The sequence below is a fragment of the Mugil cephalus genome, chromosome 7 (genome assembly GCF_022458985.1).
Source record: "Mugil cephalus isolate CIBA_MC_2020 chromosome 7, CIBA_Mcephalus_1.1, whole genome shotgun sequence".
NCBI lineage: Eukaryota > Metazoa > Chordata > Actinopteri > Mugiliformes > Mugilidae > Mugil > Mugil cephalus.
In genome coordinates, this window is record NC_061776.1 from 17,596,130 (window position 1) to 17,613,075 (window position 16,946).

At 42.4% G+C, this 16,946-nt stretch overlaps 3 protein-coding genes across 5 annotated transcripts; all 3 read left to right on the forward strand.

Annotated features, from left to right (window-relative positions):
- The first annotated feature begins 253 nt into the window (after positions 1-253).
- Positions 254-8,892, forward strand: pask (PAS domain containing serine/threonine kinase). 3 transcript variants are annotated; one of them, XM_047590454.1, is made up of 20 exons: positions 254-571; positions 712-954; positions 1,521-1,750; positions 1,846-2,151; positions 2,253-2,387; positions 2,588-2,834; positions 3,129-3,310; positions 3,400-3,523; positions 3,704-3,875; positions 5,064-5,296; positions 5,395-5,521; positions 5,630-6,201; positions 6,287-6,429; positions 6,563-6,730; positions 6,809-6,934; positions 7,037-7,171; positions 7,273-7,472; positions 7,798-7,931; positions 8,068-8,217; positions 8,302-8,892. In XM_047590454.1, the coding sequence occupies exons 2-20, from the start codon at positions 753-755 to the stop codon at positions 8,469-8,471; spliced, it is 3,756 nt and encodes a 1,251-aa protein (XP_047446410.1). In that variant the 5' UTR covers positions 254-571; positions 712-752; the 3' UTR covers positions 8,472-8,892. The 3 variants fall into 3 exon arrangements, with proteins under 3 accessions (XP_047446410.1, XP_047446412.1, XP_047446411.1); XM_047590456.1 differs by having other exon boundaries at positions 2,588-2,729; XM_047590455.1 differs by having other exon boundaries at positions 733-954.
- A 554-nt stretch (positions 8,893-9,446) lies between these two features.
- Positions 9,447-12,576, forward strand: mterf4 (mitochondrial transcription termination factor 4). The gene is made up of 4 exons (XM_047590457.1): positions 9,447-9,533; positions 9,791-10,208; positions 10,340-10,524; positions 12,100-12,576. The coding sequence occupies exons 1-4, from the start codon at positions 9,507-9,509 to the stop codon at positions 12,511-12,513; spliced, it is 1,044 nt and encodes a 347-aa protein (XP_047446413.1). The 5' UTR covers positions 9,447-9,506; the 3' UTR covers positions 12,514-12,576.
- Positions 12,577-12,730: 154 nt separating this feature from the next.
- Positions 12,731-15,355, forward strand: LOC125011310 (probable G-protein coupled receptor 148). Its single transcript, XM_047590458.1, has 2 exons — positions 12,731-13,187; positions 13,827-15,355. Exon 2 carries the CDS (start codon positions 13,907-13,909, stop codon positions 14,858-14,860), a length of 954 nt encoding a protein of 317 aa, XP_047446414.1. The 5' UTR covers positions 12,731-13,187; positions 13,827-13,906; the 3' UTR covers positions 14,861-15,355.
- Positions 15,356-16,946: the final 1,591 nt, after the last annotated feature.

A 16,946-nucleotide genomic window follows, 5' to 3' on the forward strand; every position in this document is an offset into this window, starting at 1 on the left:
TTTTCGACCCTCATGTTTATGTGTTTAAACTACATACTTTCTACTGTTATGATGATTTCATAAACGGACTTAAAAAAAATAATAAATCAACTGTTATTTTTAGGGGTCCTCGGTTCCTTTTTTTGTAATTTACTTTTTCATATTTGTGACTATGTATCCATGGAAACAAAGGCGGGCGTTTCCGGTTAATCATCCAATGAGCTTCTCCTTTTCGAGAGCGTGACGTTTGATTGGCTCCAGGAGACTTCCGGCTGTTAGTGGTTGAAACCCGCGGTTTACAAAAAACAAATACTACTGGAAGAAGTCTAGTAACCGATTTTAAGATCTGTTTTTAACCGAGTCCGGATTATTCGTGGGTATCGGGGCTTTGTTAACACTACGGTAACATTAAGTCAGAATAAATGCTGCTTCATATAACCGAGGAAGTCTTGTCGCGTTAGTAGCATTAGCATTAGCAGATGGCTAGCTAGCCAGCCAGCTAGGGCAGTGGAGGTAGCGTTACCTTGTCAACTAGCGTCAACTAAAACTGCCTTTACCTTTATTTATCCAAACAGGTTGCACGGGGCTTGAGGTGAGTGTCGGTTGTAATCTTTAAAGCACGTCAGTACTTGAGCAACTAACGTTATAATGGTGTTAACGTATACTTGTAGAAACTGTTTAGTTAAACTGTTTTTATTTTAATTATTTCCGCCGTCCCTTAATTCTCTCTAGGTTATATCATTGTCAAATCAGGCTGGTTAGCCATCAACATCATGTCGCTTTCGCATGAGGCTTCTTTTGTGGCTACTCAAACCATCGGAGATAAAGAACAGACTATTTGTGTGGTTCCCGACCTCTCTAATCTCCTGGAGGATGACTTTGACTTGAATAAGTCCTACCCATGTACTCAGAAGCCGCTATACAAGAAGAGACTTTTAGCATTGAAGCGTCGCTATTATTACGGTTCACTGACAGGTAAGCATAGCTGTGTTAATTGTGGCTGAAACTCAAACTATACATTTTATTGACGGGCAATCTGTTTTTATTGACAGTTATCCTACACACAATTTGAGTTGCTGTCTTCATGCAATAATCTTCCTCTGTCCTCGTGTGCAATATTACAACGTCACTCTTAATTTAATCCATACTTCACATTATTTATTGCCATACCAAATCTGCTCTTTTACATTTTTTACATATTGTTTTTTTTTTTTACATACTTTTTTTTTTTTTTATAGCATTGCATATTTACCACCATTCACCTAACTCTTCTGTTACTGGCAGGAGGTCTGCCATTACACACAATATGCTGCTTTTGCCCACCCACTTCAGTTTTTTTCTCCACTTGTTTCTCCACACATCTTTAATTTTATGTACCACTCTTCGCCCTCCTAATTGCCACAATCAAAATTTTTTGACTGATTCATATGCCTCTTGTTTAAGTAAATTTTGCCATATTTGTGTTTAGACTAGTTTTTCCAAGAGATCACCCTTGGCTAATGTGAAAGTAATGATTTAATTTTGCCATTGTTTGCTTACAGGGGAAGATTTGGATGTTTACAGTTCTTTGGGAACAAGAAACCACATAATCCCTAATTTACGTCCTGGCTCCCAAGTTTCTTTTGACCCACTGCCTCACCTGTCCAACCTGTCAGAGGCAGAGGAGAGCATCTTCAGTCAACTGACATCTGGAGAATTTGGCCTGTCTGGATATCCAGCTGTCCTTAACCCAAACAAAATCATTCTTACTGTAGCCTATAAAACCAGAGAGGTACTGAGTGACCAGCGTGGGCTAACCAGCACTATTAAACACTGCATTAATTGTAGCAATTGTCAAATCTAAATGTGTTTATCTTTATTTTTCAGATCTTGTCAGCTAATGAACAGGCATGTAAACTATTTGAGTCTACCACTAATGAGCTGATTGGGAAAAAGCTGTCATGTGTGTTAAAGAAAACCAGCCAGGTCCTGGGAGAAGCTTTGGAAGAAGATTTTCCATTTGAGGACGGAACTGTTACTGCAGTGTCTGGAAAAGTGGTGGATGCTGTGACATTATCTGGAGAGGTTCCAGTTTCTGTCTGTACCTACAGACAGCCACAGAATGAAGAACATTTGCTTGTCATGATGGAAAATGTGGAAAGGATATCAGCCTTTTTGTCCTTTTCACAAGATGTAAGTAAACCATTATTTAGCAGCTTTGATTGCTGTAGCAATTCTGTGCTTCTTATATCAATATTTAACTTTATTACACACATGTGGGATGTCATTTCTAGGGCAGCATCCTAACTTGTGACTTGGCATTTGCGCATCTCTTTGGATACCACCATCCCGAGGAGTTAAACGGAGCGTCTGTTAAGGAGCTAATCCCTTCTTTACAAATCCCCCTGCACAGTCATGCATTACCCAAAGTAAGCACACTTTATACATAAAATTGGTCCACTCAATTCCATTTCTTCACTTCTGCTCTGAAATTCATGTTTACCAATGTGCTTCTTTAAAAATTTTGGTGGCGCAGGAAAAAAATCTATATCCTTCAGCTTTTTAAGCTCAGGTGTTTCTGTAAGTCTGTCAACTGGGGCTTTAGCTCACTTTCCCTCTTTGCTTTCAGATGCTGAGGGTCCAGAGAGTGTGCGGTAAAAGCAGAGGAGGCGCATCTGTCCCGCTATGTGTCAAACTTGAGGGGGCCGTAATATGTGGAAAGCCCCAACGACAGAAGAATGGGAGTGGTTGCACCTGCCCAACAGATGGAGGTAAACTATCAGATGTAGAGGGAAAGCAGCCATGCTCCTCACTCATGTCTGTGTGCAAGACAGAAGCATCACCCTCTGAACCCTGTAAGAAAGAGCAGCCCTTAGGTAGGTCACATCTATTATTGTCCTATGGATCTGCAGAGCACGTATTAAAAACACGCCCAGCGCTATTTGGATGAAACAGGTGCATAATCCAGTGTGTCACACTGTTATTCCACAAATGCTTAACACCTCTTGCACTCTAATCCTCCGGACCTAATATCAACATTTGCAGAGGATAAAAATGAATAACTATGACTTAGCAAAATCCAAGGTAACTGACAAGTGCTGCCAGATACTTTAGTGGGATGTACTTGCTCTAAATAATGCTGCACCTTGAATGTGTCTGTGCTTTGACAGAAATCAAAGAGGACAGAGTTGTCGTCTCTCCCAGCCCAACATTGGAGTACTCTGGAACGGTTTGGGTGTTTGCTCCTATGAGCGGTCTCCTCCTGCTCCACCCTGATGGCTCAATCTTCAGCATCTACAACCACCTGGCCCTCAGTCTGTTTGGCTATAGCAAGGATGAGCTGCTGGGAAAGGTTAGCCAACACGACCAGCTGAACACGTCTGTGTGGATTGAGGGCTACGCCAACTCTCGTTTCTTACACTGTTGCTTTGTCATCAACAGAGTGTCACTTTTCTGATGCCCGGGTTCTTTAGGTGGATGTCGGACTCGGACAGAAAGGCCTTCTCGGATTCTCATGTAGAGGCTGGTAAAAGTCCAGCCTCGTCCAAAATATTAGGAAAATCTGGTGAGAATTTGTATGTATGGAAACAGCATACTGCTGAAAAATAAACCTGTGTCCTCTTGGTGTTTTTTTTTTTCAATATGTACCTCACCATATATCTTTTTTCTTCATGCCTTGCAGCATTACTGTATTTATCCATATCATATAGTATAGTTTTTACATTCTAGTTTTTCTCAACACCAGACCCTTCCTCACTGGTGGCAGGAGACATGGCCATGGTTCAACAGGCCATTATGGAAAGAACCTCCACAGCACGAGGAAGGATCTTCACTGGAACCAGCACCAGGCTGGAGAAACAAGGCAGCGCTCTGTCGACACTCTCTCCTCCTGCAGTCACCTCCACACGTGTGGTTGCGTAAGTGAGCTGTTAACTGGATGTTTTTAATGAGTTCAGGTTTATATTTCCAGTTGTTAAAACCTCAGTGAATGTTTAATCCTTCCTGAGATCGTAGACTAGTAATAGATATTACAAATAACTGTAGTCTCTTGACAGAATTTGTATTGTCTCACATTTAGTAGTGGACAAACAAAACTGCTGCAGTAACAGTCACCTCAAAGCAGCAGACTGCATGTATATTTTATGTGCTCTGCAGCAAATGCTGAAACGGAACAACTGGTGAAGCCTTTCTGTGTCTCCAAGTTGTATTTAGAGACACATATACTCTTTACATATTCAATCAACAAATAAGCCATCTTATATTTTTATTTTATTTTGCTCACAATTGTTTCATCTTCCCCATCTGAGCTATTTAACTGTTGCTAGATTGGAAAACAATCATTTTCCCACGTAACATAATCATGATTGATTCATGAATGATTGTGGTATGGGATGTGAATCTGGATTAATAGTGTATTGAAAGTCCTCACTTTTGCCATCTGTTGGGCAAATAATGCCACAGCATGTTTAGCATTAAATCAGCAAGGATTTAGTCACTTATATGTAATTTAACAAACATTCACATTTAGGAAAGTAAAACAATACCATCAGGAAAAAAGGAAGAGTATCTGTCCATGTTTTCCCACATGGAATTACCTTTGATGTTTATGGACCCAATATTATGACAAATAACACTCATATAATAGGAACCACACAGTATAATAGCAGTCTCCAGCTGTACATGTTTATCACAAGATGAACTACACTCTGAGGTTTTAATAGCTTCTATCCTTTACTCCAGCTAAACATGTTTGATCTACAGCCTCCAGATGTAAGAACTCATCCTGTCAATGCTTTATTTTATGGCACAAAACAGAAAAAAAGACCTTGCTAATTGGTAAAAATCTATGAATGCAACAAAATGCCTGGCAGAGTTGTAAATGTTTTTATTCTATGTGAAAAAACATCTCATAAATAGTGTTTTGTGCTTTGTTCCGTTTCATTTTTTTCCTTTTCAATAATGACACACAACATATCGAAGAGAAGGTACTTTACAGACCCTTTATTTATTCATATTTGGCCTTAACAAATACAACTGTAGCATTGTGATTTGATCCCAGTTAGAGAACAATTGGATTAAATCAGTCATTTCATTGTTTTCCTCAGTCTCAATGACACTACAGAGCTGATGGAGGAAGCAGCCCAGGTAGCTCCCTGCTGTAGCCAGCTCGACAGTGCGGATACCACCCAGGCACTACTGAAGACTTTTGCCTGGGTGGAGCCTCCAGATGAAGACACCTGCTGCTTGATTCCCACTGAGGCATCACTACATTACGGAGAACAGCAGCCAAGAAATGAGGCTCGGGATGATAATGAAGCTGCCGCTGAGATTATCCCAGGTGTGGTGTGGCTATGTGATTTACATTAATTTCCCTGCAGTTCTTGTCTGCAAATTATATGAAATATTATCTACAGAGTGATGTTTCTTCTTCTGTAGACACTCCTGTTCAAAACGAATGTGCTGCTGGCAGCGAGCGTGGCCAGTCTCCTGGTGGAAAAGACCACCGTTCATGCGCCTCTGTCCTCCAGGACTCGAGCTATGAGGTCATCTCACTGGAGAGCAGGTGAGAAGAGATGCTCTGACATATCAGACAGAGATTAGACCAGCCTTTCTTCAACAATGTTCACATGTCCCCACCTCCCTGATGTAACATTGAAACTTCATTTCCCAGATCTTCCTCTGGCTTTTGTGAAAAGTTTGCTGGCCACGGTGGCTCTGATCCGGCCCAGATAGAGGACTCTCATTCAGCACATGTTGTGGACTCAGCCAGCTGCTTCCTGGACCTCAACAGTAACGGTGATCTGATTACCCGGGAGCTGGCCAACCTGGATCTGAGCGGTAGTGTGGAACTGATCAGCAGTGGAGGGTACACTGATGACAACCAACACTCCATGATATCTTGCGATACAGCTGAGCTCCTGCGGACGCCCTCCCTGTGCGTGGTAGGGTCTGACCAGGAAACAGAGCCTGTGGAGGCTGCTGTGGAGGCCAGAAATGGCTCAAGTGAAGCAGCTGACCAGGGAGAACAAGATCAGTGGGCAGGTCTATCTGCAATTGATAAAGGAAAGAGCCAAGACTGCTGCTTACAAATGAACAGCGGGGTTCAGCCTGTGACAGACATTCCTGCCACGTCAACTCCTAAGAAACAGAAGGTGAATGGACACACCATGTCCACAGACACGGCACAGATACTGGAGGGGCGATTTGAAGGGAGTGGATATCACAGAGACGGCACAAGAGTAGGTTGGTACTAAGTGGCTGCTAAGTGTTTACTTTTAGTGTGCTTAGTATGCCATCATACTGACCAGTGTTTTTTTATTCTCTCCAGATGTGCAGTGTGATGTTTGTAGGACAAACCTCCCTGATGGAAGCTTCCTGTTCTGTGTGTGGATGAAAAGGCCTTTCCACCAGGGGGCGCTGTTACAAACTGATCGGTCACTGCACAACCGATCAGGAGCCAGTCCAGGAGAGGTTAGTCATAATAAAGATCTGACGTTCTAAATAACACAACAATGATTTAAGCATAACTAGTTGTACTTCTATTAGTGTTCTATAGTTCTTCTAGAGTTGTGCTTCTATTTTTTCCATCATTAACTTTCTTCAGAGGATTGGTGAGGCCAGTCAAGGGGAGGCGCTGCGCTCCACCATGGACCTTGATCAGTCTAGAGCCTGTGACGGGCAGTTTGAAGAAGAGTACCAGCCGCTCAAAGCTGTGGGTAAAGGCGCCTTCGGTTTTGTCTGGAAGGCAATAAGGCGCGATGACGGAGAAGAAGTAAGAAAGCATTTCAAGTGTCAGAGAAACATGCTATTTGCACATTTGTGAAGATGCTAAGATTTTGATCATCTGCAGGTGATAGTGAAGTTCATCAGGAAGGCCAGAATAGTCAGTGACTGCTGGGTAGACGACCCCTTGCTGGGTCGAGTGAGCCATGAGATTGCTATACTGACACGAGTACAGCACCACAACATCGTCAAGGTAATTGGGTTGCTGCTTCAGGAAGGTTTCAGAAACATTTGTTCATAATTTTAAATTGCCGTGCTTCACATATTTCTTGTATGTCTGTGTGTGTTCCACTAGGTTCTGGAGGTGTTTGAGAACGACAGCTACTTTCAGATGGTGATGGAGAAACACGGGGATGGTTTGGACCTTTTTGAATTCATAGACATGCAGCCGCGGCTGGATGAGCCCTTGGCGAGCTACATCTTTAGACAGGTATCCATACGGCATGAAAATACATGTGACAGGAGAGTGAGCTCTGAAATGGGAAGTGTCGACGTGCTCCTTGTTAAACTGGAAGTTGTGTATCTCCCCAGATGGTGGCAGCTGTCTTCTATCTGAGGACTAAGAACATCCTTCACCGGGACATAAAAGATGAGAACATCATCATCGACTCGTGTTTTCACATTCGACTGATAGACTTTGGCTCTGCTGCCATGATGGCACCCGGGAAGCTCTTCTACAATTTTTGTGGCACACTCGAGTACTGCTCCCCGGAGGTTCTTCAAGGAAACCCGTGAGTATATTACATCTGTGAATGACGAGATGTGCTTGTTCCTTTCACCGTAGATCTACAGGTTTATGTTAGAGGAGTAACAGGTGTCATTGTGTTTAAACAGCTCACACCATTAAACCTGGTTTCAGAATTGAGGTTGGAGCGCTGTTTTCCAGTCCTGTATGACTCTTTTATGACCCATTAATCTTTACGATGCATCATTAAGGATACACCAGCTGTACGTTGGGAATACACAGGCACTAAATTAAGTGTTGCCATGTTTCCCATACAGTTCATCATGAACCTGTTTAAATGGTTTGTTATGTTGTTGTGGGTTCTTCTACAGCTATGAGGGTCCAGAGCTGGAGATGTGGTCCCTGGGTGTTTTGCTCTATACTCTGCTATTCAGCGAGAACCCCTTCTGTGACGTGGGGGAAATCCTGGATGCTAAGCTAAAGCCTCCGTTCAGCCTCTCTCCAGGTAAACCGTCGGTCTTTGCTGCTGGCTGCAAATGTCATTCTTTAATTGACTGTCTGACAAAAATAAATTGCCCTTTTAGTTTCCGAAAAACATTTTTTCCAATTCCTGTACTGAAATTTTACTTTGTACGTTTCAGAGCTGCATGGTATGTTATGTGGGCTTTTGCACCCTGATCCGGCTCGAAGAATGAATTTAGACCAGTTGCTGCTACAGCCCTGGATCAGCCAGCCCATTTCCCTGGCAGAGTATAGCTGGGCAGAGGTGGTTCCTGCAACTCAGAGATACTGTGAGTACTTCTTCGCACTAAGGTTAGTTAATCTGACAATGGCAATGCTTTTTATAACGTTTTAATATTTATTTTTTCAAACAGACTCGCCACTGAATCGAGACTCCAGTCCTAAAACACTCATCCGGCCAGGCTTGTTCCCAGATCATGGCGATGAGACTTTGCCTGAGGATGAAGAGGAGGAAGATGAGGATGAGAGATTATCTATGGTGGCCCTGGAAACTGAGCTCCAGAAGTACCTCCACGATGATTAGAGGCTGAATTTTATTATAGTCATGCAGAGACAAATGGACCGTTATTGTCACCACTGGTTGGTGACAATGTGTTGTTGACAGATTTCTGAGTTCAGCCCACGAAGACAAAATGATTACAGCATAATGTATCTCCATTGTTTCCTCTATTTAGTCACTTTTATTTATTCTTTGTATTGTTGAAAAACATGCAGCAAAGTAATAGCCATGATTACCATGACAGCCAGCTCTGTTACCAAAATCCACAAGTAACCATGAGTTCACCTTTAGAGAATTCACACAAAGCTGCAGGGACTCTGGATTAAGCTCTTGATAAATAAGTGGTGTGTCAGGTTTTTAATATTGTCTATTTTAATTGACATGTAAGTTTATTTACAATATTTTATCTATTTATTTTATACAATAATAAATATCTTACCACAAACATATTTTTTTGTTTTATTTTCAATAGAAATGCAGTATGTTTTTAATTCTGTAGTTTGAATGTTTTAAATGTTTTTGAATGACATTTAACACTACAATACTTTTCCTGTAGCAATTTCCAACAAGGTGACTTTTTTCCACATGATGTGTGGATGTAAAGATGCAGGTGTGTGTTACAAGGTGGTATAATATTAATGAGCCAATGATAAATAAACTTAAAAGAATCTTTGTTTTTAATATGTGAGCTGCAGGTCTATTCATAAAGAAGGGGATTAGGACCACTGTAACAAAAAAAAAAAAAAGAAAGAAAAAAAGTCAGATTAAGTCATAACCACTTCTGAAGTTTTTGTTTTGTTTTTTAAACATTGGACCCACTCGCTTTACATACTTGGATAGTCAATGAAGATGCTGCTGGTTATAACTAAAATAATAAAACTTTCACAGTAAAGATATCTGAACATGGACATATGATTTCAGACACTTTTTAATCCATAACATTTATTCAAGTAAAAACTGGACCATATCAGCATGTTTTACAGTCACAAGGTTCGACCTGGCGGAACCTTTGTACCAAGACGAGGTTTTTAGACGGACATAAATGAACGACGGACAATCATGTGTGCCCGTGTAGCTGTTCGTCAGGTGAGATTGAATGCGACAAAATGTGACTTTTTCTCTGAATATAATTTAAGTTGTAAAGCGTTTGATTTAATAAATTAGACTCTTAAAATGTGTCCCCGAAAAAGCTGATGGAGCTAGCGTGACAGTTTAAAATCTCGTGTAATAACCTTCCAACTGATATTGCATTAAATTTAGTAGCATGTCTTTTTCCTTTGTTCACTTAAACAGGATCGTAGTTGTCACTGTCAGTCTTTTTTAAGAATTATGCGTTTCCACAGCTTCTTCGGTGGACTGTGAGGAGTCCCCCCTCGTCTGTCCTGAGTCCACTTCAGGTTACGAGATGTCACATCCGGTCCCGGTACGTCGAGGGCAGATTGTTATGCTCCTCCGCCATCCAGAGTCCTGTCCAGTCAACACAGCACGACCCCGGACTTACTCCGGAGCTGTCCCTGAGCTCTCTGACTGATATGGGATTCACAGACATCCAGGCAGAGCAGATGTTTGAGGCTGTGTCCAGTATCAGAGGAGCAAATGCTTCAAAAAATGTTCTGTCAACGCTCACAGCTCTGTTTGTTCTGGGGCTCAAACCCTCCAGTGTACTGAACGTGCTGCAGAAATGTCCTGAACTTTACACGCTCAAAGAAACGCTGCTCCAGCAGCGCATAAGCAACCTACGGAAATTGGGTTTAGTCGAAGGTGAGGTCATGACCTGTGTGCAGCACAGTCCATCATATCACTGTTAAAGCACTGATGGAGGAGGAAGCAGAATATACTCAGGGTGTCAGATGACATGTATCTGACCTGCATTTTCAATTATCTCCCCATAGGCAGTCTCCAGAGGGTGGTCACCTCTTACCCAAAGATCCTGACGGTGCCTGTGAAAGCGATAAACAAAGTGGTGATGTTCCTCAGAGAGAAATGTCTGTTCACTGTGCAGCAAGCCGCGGAAATCCTGAAATACACTCCTGCAGTGGTGCTGGAGGATCCGGACGAGCTGGAGTACAAGTTTCAGGTCAGAAAGTGAAACAGACAAACAAAATAAGGAAGCACAGTTCAACTGTGTTTGCTGTTTATGATTACGCTGCGTGTAAGTGTTGTTTAAACAGTTAACTGTTTCTCAAAATAAGGCCAGGCAACAGTCACCTTTGCTCTAGTCAAATAGGTTGTGGCACACTGTTTTATATGTGTTACAGTTACGTTTTACAGTGCTCTCTCTGCTGTCTGTGAATTTTATTTAATTTAATAAATTTAATTCAATTTATCTTTTTGTAGAGACAAACAAACATGACTCCTTTGAGGTCTTCAGCGACTTTTACGTTCAAAACTATGATATCGCCATTTGCCATTTTGCCATTTTGCAAAACTAATATCTGTTGCATTGCACGTAGTTTTTTGAGGTTATGCCTCAGCCATCCAGCTCATTGTTCATCTATAACAAAGCTAAAGCAAGGTAACATGTTTGAGTTTTCTTGAGGACCTTTCAACACACTTTTTCAGTTCTAAAAGTCTGGTGTGGGAGTTTGGCTCCTTCTTTCTCCTCCTAAAACTCACATAGGAGTCTGTCATTTACCCAGTACTCACTTGTGTCAGCGTGTTCGTTAATTCCCCTGGAAAAACTACCATACGACTTCTTGCCGTCAATTTAAGTTATTTATTCAAAAATGTATTGGAATATAGAAATCCATGCGCATGGACCTTGTCTGTTCAGTTAGTCTTGGCCAACGTCCCAGAAAAGGACGATTTCCAGTAGTTTCACACCATTATAACATTATTGGTTGGCTACAGGTGGGGAGGAGTCGTGGTTTAGACTTAACTCTCCCATGTTGGTGAACAGGTCGGTCCCAACCTTTGGTCACTCAGGTCCTCCAATCCCCTGGGACAGCGCCCTAGAAAGAACAGGAAGTCCTTCCTACCTGTTCCTCCCTGACATAGACCTCATGCTCTGTACCGCGCTCATCCTGTGACTCCCTCCTTTGCAACTTTTATCACTTCAGAACAGATCCTCGTTGTTCTCTGTTTTGCTCTCAGAATCGCTATATGTTTCCTTCATGCTCTGTCCCAGTCAGCTGATTGCTGCTTCCTCAACATGTATCAACCCTACGCAAGTAAACTTAAATGGGGTTGATGCTCTTGACCCCCCCACTATGTCCCACAACCTAGAAAATCTCAACTGATTATCACACGTCTAGACAAATATCAAAAAATTATCTTAACACTTGCAATCAGATGATGAGATTCAGATTCTGATTTGTGCGGTTAATTGTTATTTAACAACTCTTTTAAAAGTGTTAATTAGTGGTTTGGGAACCACTAATTAATACAAATAGCATTCTCTAACTTCAGGTGACTATTCGTTTTCCGAACAGGCTCAAGTCATGTGAGTTTCAGGTGTGCACCACCTACAGACATTCCAAATAAGTGATGAAGCCACTTGGATGAGAAACATCTTCAAGGAAACTCAAGCAAGTCCAGTTGCCTTTTAGCTTTGTTATCGACATTTGAGGTTATATTTTAATGTCTGCATCTTTTCTAGCTAGTATCTACTTGTTGTGTATAACCGTGTGTATCAACCCAATTCTCTCCGCAGTACGTCTACTTCCGAATGGGGGTCAAACAGGCAGAGATGGTGAAGAACCAGCTGTTCAGTTTCACTATGGACGAGGTGCGCTGTCGGCACACTTTTCTGGAGCGGCGGGGCCTGTACGAAACCCCGGACAAGAATGGACAGACGACCATCTTCAACCCCAAACTGAAAAGCGTCCTTACCGTCGACCAGGACGCCTTCCTCAAAGATGTTGCCAAGGCGACGGCCGAGGAGTACGATGTATTTCAGAAGCTGATAGCAAGAGAATGCCAGGAAGAAGAGCTGCAGCAGGGCAGGATCCAAGCTGATGATGAATACGGCGACGACGATGATGACGACGATGGTGACAGTGACTATGAGGATGATGATGAAGAGACTACCGGAAAAAGTGGCTATATCAAGAGGAGAAAGAAATGATTGTAGAATAATTTAAAGAGGAAATGACACAATTTATAGAATCAATAAAAGGCTTAGTTTTGACCGCTTTCCTTGTCAGGTGTATTAGAATAAGTGCTATAGAATATTCTTATCTAAACCAAACATAAAACCCAGCACAGTGGTTATTGTTACCTGGTTTGTTCTCTTGATCTGAATGAACCGTGTGCAGCTGCGTGGATTTTTATGTTTATCTAAGTGACGTGAAATGTGGTGACGTTAGAGGTCAACCTAATAGATGGGAATCATGGACCGGTTAAAACGTGATTTGACGTGATCATTTAAAACCCTTACTACCGTGGTGCTTGATGCTTGAATTTAAATTAAGAGGTTAATCTAAGTTGCATCACTTAAATCTAGATGGTTCTCCATGACATCTTCTAACCAAATTTAAAACTTCTTAACCAAAAAACACACTCTAAAAGCGACAGCATGGGGAGCAGCCAAGAGGATGAAAAGCTCCACCCCGTTACTATGTGACGGCCAAGTGGCTGTGTGATTCCTCATCCCTGCTCTATCTCTATGAGTCAACAAAAAGTACATCAGATAATGCCAACGGGTGAGAGGAGTCGCACACAAGAGACCTAATCGATTTGTGGAAGCGTCGAGTCTAATGGATGTGCAACGAAGACTGATTTTTTTGTTTTGGACATCAGGTAAGGCAACTTCCCTTTCCCTCGATCAATGATAACTTGTCAGTGTGTTTGTGAAACGTCTGAGCAGAAACAAGCTGTTTTTCAATTTGTGTTTCAGACATAACTAAGCAAAGATGATTACTGTGAATTAAGTTCATTGAAAAAAAAAACAAAAAAACAAGTGCATATGTTTGAAAGCGTCAGTTTGTCCTGTTATTCTTACAAGTTAATAATTTTCAACGTCAAGGGTCAGAGTCCATTACATATTTAAATTCTAGACCAAACTCCTGGCTATATATTTAATATCATGAGCTAGACCACAATAATCAAAACTGTAATAAATTGCTGTAAAACGTTAACAGGCCACAGTTAGAGTCAAGAGTAATGGCCCATGTTACCTTTATACTGTACACTACAGGGTTGACAGCCCACGATACATCAAAATGATCGTTGCATGAGTACCCAGAGATAGTATTCACAGGCCATATTTCATTATTCCCACATATTTGCTCACAGCTGTTCATTAGATTGCAATGTGTACAAGTGAAACAAAAATGATAACCTGGTCTCTCTGTTCATACACTGGCTGTGTATTTAAATGCTGACATTGTGAATATTGTCCCATCTGTTCATATGAATTAATGGTGGTTTCACCCACAGAGCGTTGCTAGAAGAAGAGAACACACAAAAGACACGTCAGTCAGCATCTGCGTTTCCTCCATCTTTAAAAAAAACCCACAATGATGTCCGCGATTTTGATATCCAATCTCACGCAGGACTGGGTTCAGAGCGTGCAAAGGTTGCACCTTGAATTTTTTTTCATCCCAAACTTAGTCATCACTCTGGCCACCTTCCTAGCCAACCCCATCCTCCTGATATGCATCCTCCTGTCCCGCGCCTTGCGCCAGGAGACCCGTTACCTGCTGGTGGCCAACACCCTGGTAGCAGACATGCTGTTCCTCACCCTCAACCTGGCCACGGTGACCAGCAACCTCGTGAGAGCCCAGATTACCTGGCTGGTTTGTGAGCTGATCACCGCGGTCACGGTCACCGCCTACTGCTGCGCCATCCTCACCGTCACTCTCATGGTGGTCGACACCTACGCCGCGGTCCGGTGGCCTCTCCACTACCGTGACATTCTCCCTCCCGCCCGCACCCACCTCATTCTGGCCGGGGTGTGGGTGCTGGCGGGCATATACCCCTTCGCCCTCGTGGTCACGGTGACTGCACGGAGCGAAAATCCCCAAGAGAATTTGCCTGTGTGCCTGGTGCTCATCTCTCTCGGCTTCATTCAGATCCAGAACGTTATGAGGATCCACATCTACTTCTTTGTGGCCGCGCTCATCTGCGCCACGCTCATTTTTTACTGCTACATTCGGCTCTACATGGTGACAAGGACGCAGGGAATCTGGCAGAGGCGCTTCTCAAGGGCCAGGGTCACGCTGCTGGCCCATGGCTTCCTGCTCCTGCTCTACTTTGCCCCTGGTTTCGTTTTTACCATGGAGCTCTTCTTGTTCCACAGGACGGACATAAGCACAGATGTTCGCGTGTGCCTCAGCACAGTCAATATGTGTATTTTTATGCTGCTGCCCAGGGCATTTGCTCCTTATCTGTACGGGCTGCGGTACAGAGAGATCTCTGATACTTTAATGTTGCTGCTGCATCGTCATAGGCCTCAGACTGCAGTATCATAAAGACAGCGAGAAGGCATCCATCCCTGAGATATGTGTATTTCATTTCTCGCAGAGATTGTACTGCAAAGACAGTAACAGTTTTAAAGAGACTGAAGGCAAGTGCAAGTGTAATTGTGTTTTCACTTTTTCTATGTTTCTTTCAAAATACATAGTACATGTTGTACCCATATGTAAGAGCTGCTTAAGGATAATGAAAGGAATGTAATCCTTGTTTGGAATATTTTTTTATCTGAGTGTCAAAATCTAAAGCATCATGTGTAATTTATGCCTAAAGAGCACATGATCTTCTTGTTTTTCTAGTTGGAATTAGCTACAGTGAAGCGTATTAGTAATTAGTGCCTGTCAACTGTAATGTCTTTGTCTGTGTGTGTGTATCTGTGTTTTTTAAAAGTGCTCGATTTTCTTGGTTCTTTGTTACCCTCTTCCTTTCCATTTTATTTCTCAGTGTTCTGGCATCTTAAAGCCATTTGTTTCAATAAACTGTACAACCAAAAAGTATTTTTATTGTCATTATATAATGTAAAAGCCGTGTAAAACCTGACACTGAGCACACAGTTTTATGACCATGGTAACAAAGCACTCAGTTGCATTTGCCTTTGACGTCTTGTTTGCCCAAAACTGGATGTTTAAAGAGGTGGTGGTGGTGGTGAGTCAGGCAGCTGCAGGGACTCATTCCTGTCTCCGATGTGTGTCATGTGTAACTAGTACAGCAGGCGGACAGCAGAGGGACACATTTGTCTGCTCACTGAGCTGTTTCCTGCAGCGCATAGGATTGAAGGAGCGTTTTAAAGGCACGTGGCCTGGTTCCCTGTGCATACAGTGCGCCGTAAACATCTGCTCATTGCCACCCCTCCTCCACCCGCATGTGGATCAGACAGACAAAAAAAAACACATTTACTATTGTTTGCAATTTTTGTACAAATTCCTTTTAGAAATCTCTAATAATGCAACAGGTGTGATCCCATTTTTTATTGCCTGATTTACCTGTTCATCTCGCCTGTGACGCTCACCCGTGCAGTCCTCTTTATGGTCTTCTTTGATTACCTGCTTTTGTAACTGTGAACTTGAACACAGTCTGCCTGAAGGCCAAAACAAGCTCGTATGGGGTATTCTCACGAAATCTCGAGCTACTACAGTTCAATGGCTTTCTTGACCCGGTGACCTTGATATCAAGTATGCCATCATGTGGATGCTCCAGGCAGCATTACTGCCTTTTCACCGCATCATCTGGCTGAATTAGTGAAAGACATTTGGTGCATACTCACTGCGCCTATTCCATAATCGTTCCACTTATTGATACTGGATGTAAGCTACATCTCTGTAGATATGAATGTGTATGAACGTCTGTAAGTGGCATAACAATTATGTAAAGGATTCAATTATTCACAGAGGTAGTAACACGTGGTTTCATATTTTTTTTGGCTAGCTCAGTGGACAGGCAGGTCACTGGTAGTGGGGCCCCTTTCGGAGAACCCGGTTGGGAGCTCTCAGAAGTATTTTTCCAGCGTTGTAAGGGAGTTGTGACATCCTTTGTTCGTAATAAGCTCCTCCTTCCTTCTCACCTGAAAAAAAAAAAAAAAAAAATGTAGCGTGTTACGTTTCATCATGTTTTCACGTGTCCATAGGGTCAGATTACAGCTATAACTTTTACAAGGCGCATACACACGCACATTCGCCTTGTGTTTTCCATCGTGTATCTACTTTCATAACAATTAAAAATACGCGCCCACAAGGCTGTATGTCTTTTCTTAAAATGTATTTAATGACAATTTCCTATTTAAAGTTAATGGTGCGTTACTAGTGTCCCTTTACAAGTCCGTTCAAGTCAGACCCTAAAACTTCTCTTATCTTCCGTGTTTTTGTCACTTCTCGTGACGAACTTTTTCTCCATTAAAAGTTCAGTTTGTTTGCAAACAAAGAGGAGACACGTGGAGAACCACGGGCGGCTGGGAAGTGTTGTTTTCTCACACTGCAAACTGAAAGGACTCACTGCAGGTAGGACTGCATTACCCATAATGCAACAGAAATACCGTCTGAGTGGGCGCAGTGGGACGGATTTTTTTTCCTAGACTAGTATATATATGGA